Here is a 13,182-nt window from a genome sequence, read left to right as displayed (position 1 = left end):
TACAATTCCAATAAATAAACAAATGAGCTTCTCCTCAGGAATTTACTATAATGTACTTATGCAAATATACTGCTGAAGTGCTGTTTGAAATGGCAAATGTTCAATACAACTGGATAAATTGCATAATTCAGGATTGCCAAGTATTGGGTGCTCATCTGGATTTGAGGGAGGAGCAGAACTATTAATTTACAACAGATAAAATTAACATAAAATTTGCAGATGTGTAAATAATTATAACCATAGAACATTACAGCACAGAAAACAGGCCCTTCAACCCTTCTATTAATCTGTCTGATCCCTCTGACCTGCACCCAGTCCATAGCCCTCCATACCCCTCACATCCATGTACCTGTCCAAATTTTTCTTAAATGTTAAAACTGAACCTGCATTCACCACTTCAGCTGGCAGCTTGTTCTACACTCCCCTACTCTCTGTGTGAAGAAGTTCCCCTAAAATTTTCCCCTTTCATCTTGAACCCATGTCCTCTGGTTTGTATCTCATCTAAACCTCAGTGGAAAAAGCCTACTTCCTTTCACTCTGTTTATACTCTTCATAATTTTGGTTACCTCTATCAAATCTCCCCTCATTCTTCTACACTCCAGGGAATAAAGCCCTAACCTGCTTAATCTCTCCCTGTGACCAGGTTTCTTCAGTTTCTGCAACATCCCAGTAAATCTTCTTTCCACTCTTTCAACCTTATTGATAGTTTTCCTGTAGTAAGGTGATCTAAAGTGCACATAATACTCCAAATTTAGCCTCACCAACTTTACCATAATATCCCAACTCCAATATGCCAAAAGCTCTCTTTCCAACCCTACCAGGAATATTTTATCTGTATTTCCAGATCCCTCCATTCTACTGCACTCCCCAGTCCAAAATAAATCAATAAAGCTTAAATAATTGTTCTTCTTTGATTGAGGAAAAGTTAAAAATTAGACATCTATCCAATCTAATGAAATTATATTGAACTGAAACATTAATCTTTTCTCCTTCCAGTTATTTCCTGACTGGCAGAGTATTTCCAGCATTTTATGCTTTTATTTCTGCTTGTCAAGTTCAGCTAAACTTTATTGTACCGAAGTTTAAAAATTATGGTCACCAATTTGACACATTTAATCTTTAATTACTCACTCAATTCAGCACCCAACAAAACAAATATTCTATATGACAAAATATTTCTCTGACCCCCCCCCCCCCAAAACAACATGATCCGATTCAAAAAGCAAAATACTTGACACACTGCAAATCTGAAATAAAAATCAGAACATGCTGTAAGTACTCAGCAAGCCAAGCAACATTTTCCTTCCATTTATTTTTCCAGCTCTGGGCATCAGCATTAATTGCCCAACTTAAGGGAAAAGTGATGTTAAGCCACGTTCTTGAATTGCTGTGTCCTTCTGCTGAATAATTGGGAAGGGAGTCTTCAGTATTTAGCGTCAACAGAGAGCATCAATAGATTCCCAAGTCAGGATGAATGACAGCCTTCTGAAGGAGGTGGTCCCATGTACCTGTCGCCCTTGTCCTTCCGAGAGGTAAAGGTTGTGTGTTTGGGAAGTGTTGTTGGGGTGAACTGGGCATGTAACTACACTGCAGTATGTAAATATATTCTGGCAATGGAGTAAAATGAATTTTTAGAGAAGTGGGATACCATCATGCAAAGGGGGGTGCTTTGTCCTGAATTTCTTGAGTTATTAGAATTGCATTCATATGGATAATAGGAATGTCTTCCAATAGAGTCATGATTCATGCTGATAGAGGTGGAAAGAGCAAAGTAGTTGCCAAAAGATACCCAGCCTCTGACCTGCTTTCAGAGCTGCAGCTTTTATGTGGTGAGTTCAGTTGTTTCTGGTTAGTGGTGAGCCATAGGACATTGATGATGAGGATGTATTGAATGTCAAGGATATTCAGCTAGATTTCTTTTTGTTTAATATGGTAATTGCCTGGCACTAGTCTCACACCTCCCTGTGCCTAGGTTTTGCCGCATGCAGACACAGATTGCTTCATTTGCCATTGATTTAACCTGGAGGTTAACCTTTAGGGTGTTCTGCACTAGAACTCCAAAGTCCCTTTGCTCGTCAGGATTTTAAATGTTCTCCCCTTCTAAATGACAGTCTGTCTAATTATGTCTTTTGTCAAAGTGCATGACTGTATACTTTCCAACATTGTATTTCATCTGTAACCTCTTTGCCATTCCCCTAATCTATCCAAGTCTCTCTTCAGCCTTTCTGTATCCTCAGCATCACCCACCCTATTTTGGTATCATCTGAAAATTTAGCCAAAAAGCCATCTATTCCATGTAAATTATTTATATGAAATGTAAAAAGAAGCAGCCCCAACAATTACTTCTGTGGCTACTCATTGGTAATGAGTAGCCAACCACAATAGGACCCCTTTATTCCGACTCTGTGTTTCCTGCCAATCAGTCAATGCACTACCCATGCTAGTATCCTCTCTGTAATTCCATGAGCTCTCATCTTTTTAGCAGCCTTATGTGTGTCACCTTGTTGAATGCCTTTTGAAAGTCAAAATCACAACATCTACCGCATCTCCCCTGTCTATCCAACTAGTGATCTCTTAAAAAAAAAATTGCAATGTTTGTCAAACATGATTTTCAGGAAACCATGCTCACTTGGGTCTATCTTTTCATGCACCTCCAGATATTCCGTAACTACACCCTTGACAATCATCCCAAACCACCGAAGTCAGGCTATTAGGTCGATAATTTCCTTTCTGCTGTCCAGCTCCCTTCTCAAACAGGGGAGTGACATTTGCGATTCTCCAGTCCACTGGAATCATGCCAGAAATCTATTGATTCCTGGAAGATCATTACCAATGCCTCCACAATCACTACAGCTATCTCCTTAGAACCCAATGGTGCATTCCATCTAGTCCAAGAGACTTATCTACCTTTAGACCATTTAGATTCCCAAGAACCTGTGATCTTGACTGCACTCACTTCGCTTCCCAGATATCCATGACCGTCTGATATGTTACTAATGTCTTCCACAGTGAAGACCAATCTAATAAGGGGAAAGAGAGGGAGATAGAGAACAATAATTAGCATTTCAACCAATAATGTGAAAAATTAGTGATTAAACAAATTTGAAACTGTAGAGAGAGTGGGGAGGGGTAGAGAGAACAAAGGGAAAGTGGAGACCAGGTGAAAATGAATGATGCTTTTGGTACTGAAATAAAAAATTTAGAGGCTCAACTTATTTTCACAAGTATCCCCAGATTAACTACATCTTTGTTGAATGATCCAAAATAACATTAGTATCTGCCTATCTGCCCGTGCTAATCAATTTACAGAATTTAAGAACTTAACATGCTCCATTCTTAACAAATACACATTCATTGCATTCTTGTGATTGGCTCAATTTCTCATGCCAAGCACTGTATAAGAATCAGAAGGCAGCTATTTGATTCTATTCAGCAAACAAAACCAGATGGAGTACTGCCAAAAAAAATTAAAGGATCAGCCAAACAATTTTAAAAAATGCATTCAGCCACTAAAAGTGGTGTATCTGAGGAGAATATTCTTATCAAGAATAAAGTGACTCAACACTTAGTTGTAATATTCAGGCCCATTACTTATGAGTATACTTTCCATTTGCTTCTCTGATTTGCATCCACATATGGATCACTTGCTCATGAAAGCTGGCAAATACAGCAAGGAATAGAATAAATCAAAAATAAGCAGATAAACATGCTGTAATCTTGAGGAAAAAATGCTGGAGGCACTCACTAGGTCAGGTAGCATCTATAGAGAAACAGAGTCTCAAAAAAAAAATCTCTCCATGGATGCTACCTGGCCTTAGTTGTTCCCCCACCTCCGTCAGCAATTGACTATACCGGGTGCCTGGGGACAACAAAGAGATTACAGAATCATTTGATGCACTATTGCGTGAAGGAATCTTGCCTGCTGTTTCACCATTCAAGAGCCCAGCCCATGCGAAGGAAGAATGGCACATGACCATTGATTACACACAAATAAACAAAGTTGCACCTCCCCCCCGCCACCTCACTGCTGCAGTCCCCGATGTAGTCACAAAGATGGAGGGCATTAGGGGAAGGGAGAATAAACATTGGTATAGCGTTGTCAACCTCGCAAACACTTTCTTCTCCATCTCCCTCAGTCCCGACTCCCAGGATCAATTTACCATCACCTGGGAGGGCAGAGAGAAAACATTTTGCCGTTTGCCCCAAGGTTATTTGCACAGCCCCACATAATCATCCAGTACTTAGAAAATATCAAGCTCCCCCAGATATCTCAATGGCACACAACATCCTCAACATGCTAATCACCTCGCTATGGGCGCAAGGATAGGCCATTAACCTGGAAAAGATACAGAAAGGTCCCAGTCAAACAGTCCTTTACCTGGGCATCTAGTGGCAGCCTAGCAGCAGAGAATTTCCTGCGGCTGGTAAAAGCAAAATCCTCTATTCGGTGGTGCCCACCAACAAAGTTGAGATGCAAAGTTTTATGGGTCTTTTGGGTTAGTGGCACCAACATATTCTCTATCTCACCATGCTCCTCCATCCACTGTACAGCATTTCCAGGAAAAAAAAACATGTTTTCAGTGGGGACCTGAACAACAAACTGCATTTGAAACAGAAAAAAAGGCATTGTCGCTGGCCTTCCCACCAGACTGGAGTACCCTTTGAATTACAGGTCTCTGCCACAAAGACAATAGCCAAGTGGCGCTTCTGGCAAAGGAGGCAAGGTCGCAGAATTCCACTTGGCTTTTGGACCAAGTCCTTCCTGGAAGCTGCCTCCCACTACTCCCCTACTTCAAGCACCAGCTGCTCGCCTGATACCTCGCACTGCTAGCCACAGAGCACTAGAAGGCAGCACCCAGTCACACTCTGGTCACACCTCCCCATCATGTGATGGGTTATATCTGTGAAAGCCACTCATAAGGAGGGCCGTTTCCAGCTGTCCTCCATAGTTAAGTGGAAATGGTACAAGGAAGACCATGCAGAGGCCGGTCTCGTAGGGTGAGCCGCTTACATGAACAGGTCATATGTCTAACCAAAAGTGACAGCCCCCCACTTGAATTACTCAACAGTACAGCCTTCCTCTATGGGCTGGGAACAACCCATGGGTGCTCCACCCCATCAAGGGTAAAATACTTACATGAGAGGGGGCAGGAAGGTTGTCCAGCCAACTAGTCGAGTTGGCGGCTGTGGGGTTCACCCTAAAAGAGACTATCAGGCCATTCCACATCCACATGGATTCCTGGGCTGTGGCCAAGGGCATGGCCCGGTAGCAGGAGATGGGTGGCAGATCCACAGCCGCCTGCTCTGGGGACAACAGCACTGGGCAGTTCATTTTGGAGGTGGCAAAACAAAGAATGTTCATGGTCCACCTCGTGGACATGCACACCTCCAGGGAAACTGCTGTAGCTGCCCACAAAATGCCGTTGTAGACCAAGCTGCTCCAATCAACTTTCCCACCATTTGCCCCAAAAAGAACAACCCCAGACCCTTGGTATCATGGGCACATTGTAAAAGTGGGCACCTGGGGTCCAATGATGGGCAGAAGGTCTGGGGGGTCCGCACTCTCCCATGATGAAGCAAGAGGGTGGCCAACAGACCCTCTGGGCTGCATTCACTGGGGCAAATCAACTATATCAGGCTTTTCCTATGCTAAAATAAAAAGCGATCCATCCTCACAATGGTTGCCACATACTTGGGGGTCCTGGTGGCAGTGCTCTGCCAGTGGGCCGACCAGGATAGCACAATATCTCTCCTTCATTTATGGACCACCATGGGAGGTACGGTCCAACCAGGGCTCACTCTTCATAGGGACAAAAAGTACAGGAATGGGCAGCGGCGGCTGCTATCTTGTGACTGCTGCATACCCCCTACTGCCCACAGGCATCCGGGCTTATCGAGCGAATGAATGGCCTGCTCAAGAGGCAGATATGCACATTGACACCCACCAATACACTGCAAGGGTGGCTCAGTGTGCTGCAGCAGGCGGTAGGCAACCGCAAGGCAGGCAAGGCAGTCCCTGCTCTCACGCCATCTGGCGGCCTCCGATGCCAACAAGTCGAAGGAGGTGGTAGTTCAGAATCCTAAGGAATCGAGTAGAGCATGGGCGCAGCAGCCACAAGGTCTGCTTAAGAAAGGGTAAATTATAGCAGGCGGGCCTGGAGATAAACAATGGGTCACAATTCCAGGCAAACTTAATTTGTCATGTATCCACACCCAAAGACTAACCAGATGCGAGCAAGTTTTGCAAATCCTCCCCTGCCCCCCCGCCCCCCCCCCCCCCCCCCCCCACTCACAGGAGCATGCTGCAACTGTTACTGACTGTCACTGCACTGTGCAAGCCTGCAACATGTTTCTCAGGGTGGTCTACAAATATGCCAGCAGCGCCAACAGATCAAATTGCTGGGTCTGTATACGAACTCCAGCGCATGCTGCTGAGGTTCTTCCACTTATGTCCATCCCATTTGACACCACAGAAATGGACTGCTTAAATACTTCTGTATTCTGATGTCAGGGGGAGGGGCATGAAAGTGACTTCCCACCTACCTCCCCCTTATTGTCCAGAAACACAATAGAGGTTGGCGACCATGTGGAGGCAGAAAATTGTAGAGTAGTAATCTCAGGGAAATCTTCCAATAGCTTGGAGAATTCATCCACTGATTTACTCAATGTTTGGAGGCACAGAGTAGGAGTATAAGCATCTGCCAGAGTAATGGTCTGAAAAGTAGTACTATCTATTAGCCTTCACCCTTTTAAGTCGTCGAGGAATGAATAAGCCCAAAGAAAACCCGCACCAAGCAAAGGCCGAGATACTGCTGCAATAATGAATGACCAAGTCTAAAGATTGACATTCATTTTTCTGGTGCCAAAGGTCAGAATGTTGGAACTGTTAACTGCTTGTAGTTGCAGGTCCGGGGTAGGATGGCATGTGTCAAAACCAGTGGGTGGAAATACTTCTGAACCCATGTCCATCAGAAATTTTTGCTGGGACAACTAGTCCCATACATACAGTAGGCTTGCAGGTTTTTCCCTAACTGCCGCAGCCCTTACTGGTGGTTGACCTGGGTGTTTCTAACAAACGAGCAGGGTGGAAGGCATTTGAGGGCATTTATTCCCCAACGCCTGTGATAACAACACTAAGATGAGGTGTCCACAGGCTGCTTGACCATTTTCAGGCATTGTCTTTTGTAGGGAGCGATGTGCCAAGAGCACTAGAGTGTGACACGGGGTCAAGAGTAGAGGGGCTGGTTGCGCAGACTTGTCTTCCTTGCTGTCCTTTTTAGCCAGCCATAGAATGTCTGCCTCTGCCACTATAGCCCTTGGGTCTTCAAATGAACACTTGGATAAAAAGAGCCTAATATCGTCTGGCATTTGCTCTAAAAAGAGCTGCTTGAATACAATATTGGGACTTTCGCCAGATGCCAGGAACAGCACTTCATCCATCAGTTCTGAAGGGGCATGGTCTCCCAACCCATCGAGATGTAGTAGTTTGGCTGCCCTTTCTCTATGGGACATACCATATACCCGTAATAAAAGTGCTTTTAAGCGTCATACTTCCTGATACATGGTGGATCCCATAGGAACTCACTGACCCTCTTAGCGATGGCCTGGTTCAGGGCACTGACAAGATGGTAATAACGATTGGTGTCCAACTTGACTTTGCAAAGATAAAATTGCGCTTCAGCCTGTTGGAACCACAGTAAAGACACAGCTGTCCAGAAAGATGGTAGCTTCACAGCAACGGCTGCAGAATCCATGTTTGTCCAAAAATACATTTTTGGACTTGTCGGGGTCACCAATTGTGGCCACGATGAAATAAACACACAAGGCATTTTTTGAGTGAATCAAATGGACTTACCCATCAGAACCCACAGAACATTTTAAAAGCCAGAATCACGCGCCCGACACGCACTGACATCACATAGCCGGTTCAATGCTTTCTAGGAGTTGTAGTGCCGCTTTGGCGGCACTACACCAGATTCAATCCAGACACAGGAGTTCACAGCAAACCCAACATGGTAAAACAAAAAGGCAAAAAATAATTCATGTAAAATCATCCATTGGAGCATATATTGGTTGAAGTGTAACATGACGCTGTTACAGCACCAGTGATCATGACAGGGGTTGGAACCCCGCACTGCCTGTAATGAGTTTGTACGTTCTCCCTGTGTCTGCATGGGTTTCCCCCAGGGGCTCAGGTTTCCTCCTACCATTTGAAACACAAGGCGGGGGAGTTTGTAGGTTAATTGGGCAGCATGGACTCATGGGCCAGAATGGCCTGTTACTGTGCTGTATGTCTACATTTAAATTTTAAAATTTTAAGTTATTGCATTGCACTGAGCCAAACCATCATTCCATTGTATACTCACCATTAAGTGTGTTAAACTGAAGTAATACACTGCTGCACCCCATTGTAATGAGGAAGGTCTGTTTCCCCACCCGACAACTTTCTGTCTCCCGGTTTATGGAGCATTTGAAGACACACACGCCATTTCCTAAAAGAAACAAAGTTTTTTTCAGATCACCAACATCACTTCTCATTTTAATCTAGGCTTCAAATCCAACTGTGCATTCAAATTCTCACCAATGTACAATCTCAACTTAGTGCAATCCATTTTCTGTGGCCACTTACCACTAATGCCAGTGTCTAAATGCTTTCTCTGCGGATGCCAGTATTTATGCTGCCTTCATGTGCAATTCAGAGTTTAAGGCTGATTTGCAATATTTATTGCATGATTAGATCTCTTACTCTGCTTACAGGTCCAAACTGGAAACTTTCCTGTAAGGTTGAGTGAGCAGTTTCACTTGAGTTACAAAACAAATCATCCAGAAATTACAGCAGTAAAAAGAAGGCCCAGAGGCAACCCAGTGGAGGTCTTTGAGATGATGAAATGGTAGTTTAAAAAAAGAAAAATATTTCCTGTAAGAGAAATCAAATGTAGGGGCCATAAATACAAAACAGTCACTTGTAGATCCAATTAGGGATTCAGGCACAACTTCTTTACCCAGTATAGCCAGACAGTGGAACTCATAACTGAAAAAATCTAGCTATGGGTTACAGCATCTAAATGCATCAGAATCCAAAAATATTATCCTGAATGTGTCATGACACGTGTTGTTTTGCTGCAGCACTCCAGGTGCAAATATGGCTATAAATTATATTTTTTAAAATAAGAGAAAGTGAGATAATGTCTGCGGTTCATTGTCCATTCAGAAATCTGATGGCAGAGGGGAGGAAGCTATTTTTGTACCGTTGGTGTTCGTTTTTAGAATCCTCCCAATCTCCTTCCTCATGGTAGCAGCGAGAAGAGGGCATGGCCTAGATTGGGAGCATCTTTTGAGGAGAGATGCTGCTTTCTTAAGGCACCACCTCTTGTAGATGGTCCTTATTGGAATGAAGAACGATGCCCACGATGGCAATGGCTGAGTTCACAAATCTCTGTTCATAGTCTTTTCCTATTCTGTGCAATGGCATCTTCATACCATATCAAATCTCCTCAAACTCCTCACAAAGTACAGCTGTTGGTGACTCTTCATGATTGCATCAACATGGAGGCCCCAGGATGGATCTTCAGAGATATTGACACCCAGGAATTTGAAGTTCTTAACCTTTTCCACAGCTCACCCATGGATGAGAACTGGTTCATGTTCTTCTGATTCCCCCCTCATAAGTTCACAATCAGTTCCTTAGTTTTGCAAACATTGATTTGCATGGTCTGAAAACAGCCCAAACGAACATGCAAGAAAGAAAAGATCAGATTAAGAGCAATCACGTACAAAACACTACATGTATCGAACTGAATGGTTTGTTTCTGTATTGTAGTCAGTGTAGCTCCATAACATCATGCCTAGCTCTTATCAATGGTACAGGTGAACAATAAAGGAGACAAATCTAGTTTCAGAACAAGAGGGGACCCTCGCTACCTGCCTCAGGGAAAGTCATCATCAGGATCCTCCTTAACCACTTCCTTCCAGAGACCAAACAACTGATTCTATATTCAAGAGGTGCAATATAAACAATTTTCATTGCATGACAACTCTCAGGGAAAATGCAAGGAGCAACATTAACTTGTAAACATGAACTTTCTCAATCCATTAAAAGCTTTCAACTCTTATGATATGAGAGGGACAAAGAAGAAGCTTTCTCAAATTTGCCAATGTTTTACTCAATTTTACGACTGCATGTCGTAATGGCACGCAAACCTTGATCTGAACTAATGGGTCCACCACATACCCAATCCCAGATAGAATGTGATCAAGCAAGACTGTGTCATTATTCCAACTTGCTAATAATAATCATTATCTAATCATAATTAGCTATCGAATAAGAATCTTTCTCACTGTAATATTGCACCTCACTGGGAAGTTGGTAATTTGGGCAAAGCAAAGGCAGATAGAATATAATTGTGATAAGTGTGAGGTCACGCACTTCACAGGATTAAAAAAGACTAGGAAATATACAGAGGGGAAATTGAAAAACAGAGAAACCTTGGTGTAGAAATCCAAAGATTCTCACCTTCCTTCACTGGTTGCCAGTACAGCTCAGAATAGATTTTAAAGTTCTCCAGATTGTTTACAAAGCCACTAATGGACTAGCCCCCTCCTACATCACCAATCTCCTAATCCCCTACTCCACATCAAGACCGGCCAATTTAGGGCCCTTGGTTGTTCCGCATTCAAATCACAAACTCAGGGGAGACCATGCCTTTGCTATTGCAGCCCCCAAACTGTGGAACAACATTCCTCCCTCCATTAAATCAGCCCCTTCCTTTAACTCTTAAATGCAGGCTGAAATTGTATTTTTACTCGCTAGCATTTTGAAGTGATTGTCAATTGTTTGTACAATTTTAAAACTTGGGTACCCATTTTATACTGTGCTTTAATAGCTGCTTAAATTAAAATGTAATGTATAGTCTGTACAGCACTTTAGTCAATGTGAATTGTTTTAAATGTGCTATATAAATAAAATAAAGTTAAAAGATAACAGGCTAATAAATGGTCGAGGATATATCAGGGGTGCTTGACTTCAAGGAATACAAGAGCTACAACTATACAAAACACGAGTGTCGTGCAGTGGCCATCATAACATCATAGGAAGGAGAAGGTGTAGATCCACCAGGGTGATGTCTGGCATGGAATGTTTCAGTTATGAGTTAGGACTGGATAGGCTGAGTTTATTTCATTGGAGCAGACCTGATTAGAGGTACATGTTTTTTAAAAATTAGGAGGGGCATTGATTGGGTAAAAAGTCACAAAACCTTTCCTCTTATTGGAGGTATATAACATCTGAAAGCATCAATTTAAGGTAAAAGTAAATTTAGAGGATATTTGAGGAAGAAATTTTTGACCCATCTGAAATGTATTGCCTGAGAGATTGTGAAGATAGTAATTCTAATAATATTTAAATATCAAGACAAACAATTCAATAACTAAGACATGGAGGTTACAGGTCAAGTGTTGAAAAATGGGATTGGTACCAATGGGTCAGCATGAAGTGTGCTGGAGGGCTTGGTTCGGTGTTGTATGAATATAATAGTCTGAGGGGGCTGTAACATAGACCGAGCTTTCTAAGTTAGCTAATTGTTACCAATTGAACAACCTCACAAATTGTCAATAATTTATCATTATATCCAAAGGGTGCTGCCTTACTGCAATAGCTGTTCAGAAGTCCAGCACATCTAGGTTCATGAATATTTTTTCCCCCCGATAGTCATCATGACCTGAACCTCTTGAATACAAGAGCAGGGATGCAACGTTGGGATTTTATATGGCACTGGTAATGCAACACTTGGAGAATTGTGAGCAGTTTTGGACTCTCCATTTTAAAAAAAAAGATGTGCTGACATTGGGAAGAGTTCAGAGGAGGTTCACATGGATGATTCTGGGTATGAAAGGGTTATCATATGAGGAGCATTTGACAACTCTTGGCGTATACTTGTTGGAATTCGGGAGAATGAGGGGGATCTGATTAATACATTTTGAACATTGAAAGACATGGACAGAGTAGATGTAGAAAGGTGGGAGAGTCTAGGACAAGAGGGCACAACTTCAGGAATGGTGATAGGTTCTTGATTAGCCAGGGCATCAAAGGTTTTGGGGAGAAGGCTAAGCAGTAGGGTTATGGGAAAATGGATCAGCTCGTGATTAAATGGCAGGGCAGACTCAATGGGCTCAATAGCCCATTTTTCCTCCCATCTCTTATTGTATCATCTTGTAACTTCTCCAAGATCTCCAAAACATCTGAATACACCAATGAAACATCTCATATTATCTCACACGAACTATAACTGTGAATATTTATTGATCTCTTTATATTTCTTTTGAGACCAGAGGGAAACCCCTCAAACCATGGATGGAGAATAAATACAGAGGACACAAGAGTGGCAATTGTGTGACGTAGCAAATTTGAGAATGAAAATAACAATATACAGAAATGGAATGCATGTATGAGATACCAACGATGTGAAAAGACTTTGCATAGTTTTCTTTTATAATTTTATTGTGAATTAAGTTTATTTTTGGAAAAAAGGAGGTTTTATTTTGTCTTGGCATATTGTGATAATTTAACATATACCATTTGTTAAGGTTGTAACCTTTAATTTTGTGCCTATCCCTTTAAGTATAGTTTGTAGTGTTACCATAGTGACTATTCAAGCGGACCAAGAGCTTGCATTTCATTCTTCGAAGAATTATGAAGGGAATGTAAGCTCGAGATGCTTTTCTTTGAATTCTTAATTTTGTCTATTTCTTCTTCTATCTGCTTAAAGTTGAATATCGTTATATCATTATACATTACGCTTTGCTTATTCATCATTCTAAAAATCTCAATGCAAAGTTATGCAAAATGTTTATCCGTTTTATCAACAAATTAAAGCTACTTAAAGCTGCATCTACAAAGTTTGGTTTATTGGACTAATAAGATAGTAATTCAGAAATATCGTCGCTCTCGTTTCTTTAAAGATGACATGTTTTGAAATTGAGAAATACTAGAACTTGGAAAGTGTCATCTACACCATTGTATATGTGCATCTTATGTACCTGTGTGGCTACAGCAAGATATATTTTGGTCCGTCTGTACTTATTTATATGACAATAACGTCTCACCTCATCTTTCAGTTACCATTAGAGTAACATGATCAACTCTATTTCAAATTTATACTGATAGATGTGAATTGTATTCCAAAA

The 13,182-nt window shown here is 42.0% G+C and overlaps 1 protein-coding gene across 1 annotated transcript in view; it reads right to left on the bottom strand.

The window, feature by feature from the left end:
• carm1l (coactivator-associated arginine methyltransferase 1, like) overlaps nt 1–13,182 on the bottom strand; it is a 102,162-nt gene that overhangs the window by 71,121 nt on the left and 17,859 nt on the right. The window contains exon 2 of the mRNA XM_069927428.1: nt 8,367–8,492. Within this exon, the coding sequence (XP_069783529.1) occupies nt 8,367–8,492 (126 nt within the window). The remainder of the gene's footprint in view (nt 1–8,366; nt 8,493–13,182) is intronic.

The sequence above is a fragment of the Narcine bancroftii genome, chromosome 1, assembly GCF_036971445.1.
Source record: "Narcine bancroftii isolate sNarBan1 chromosome 1, sNarBan1.hap1, whole genome shotgun sequence".
NCBI classification, from domain to species: Eukaryota; Metazoa; Chordata; class Chondrichthyes; order Torpediniformes; family Narcinidae; genus Narcine; species Narcine bancroftii.
Note: the sequence above shows the minus strand (reverse complement) of the source record. Positions and strands in the feature narration are given on the sequence as shown.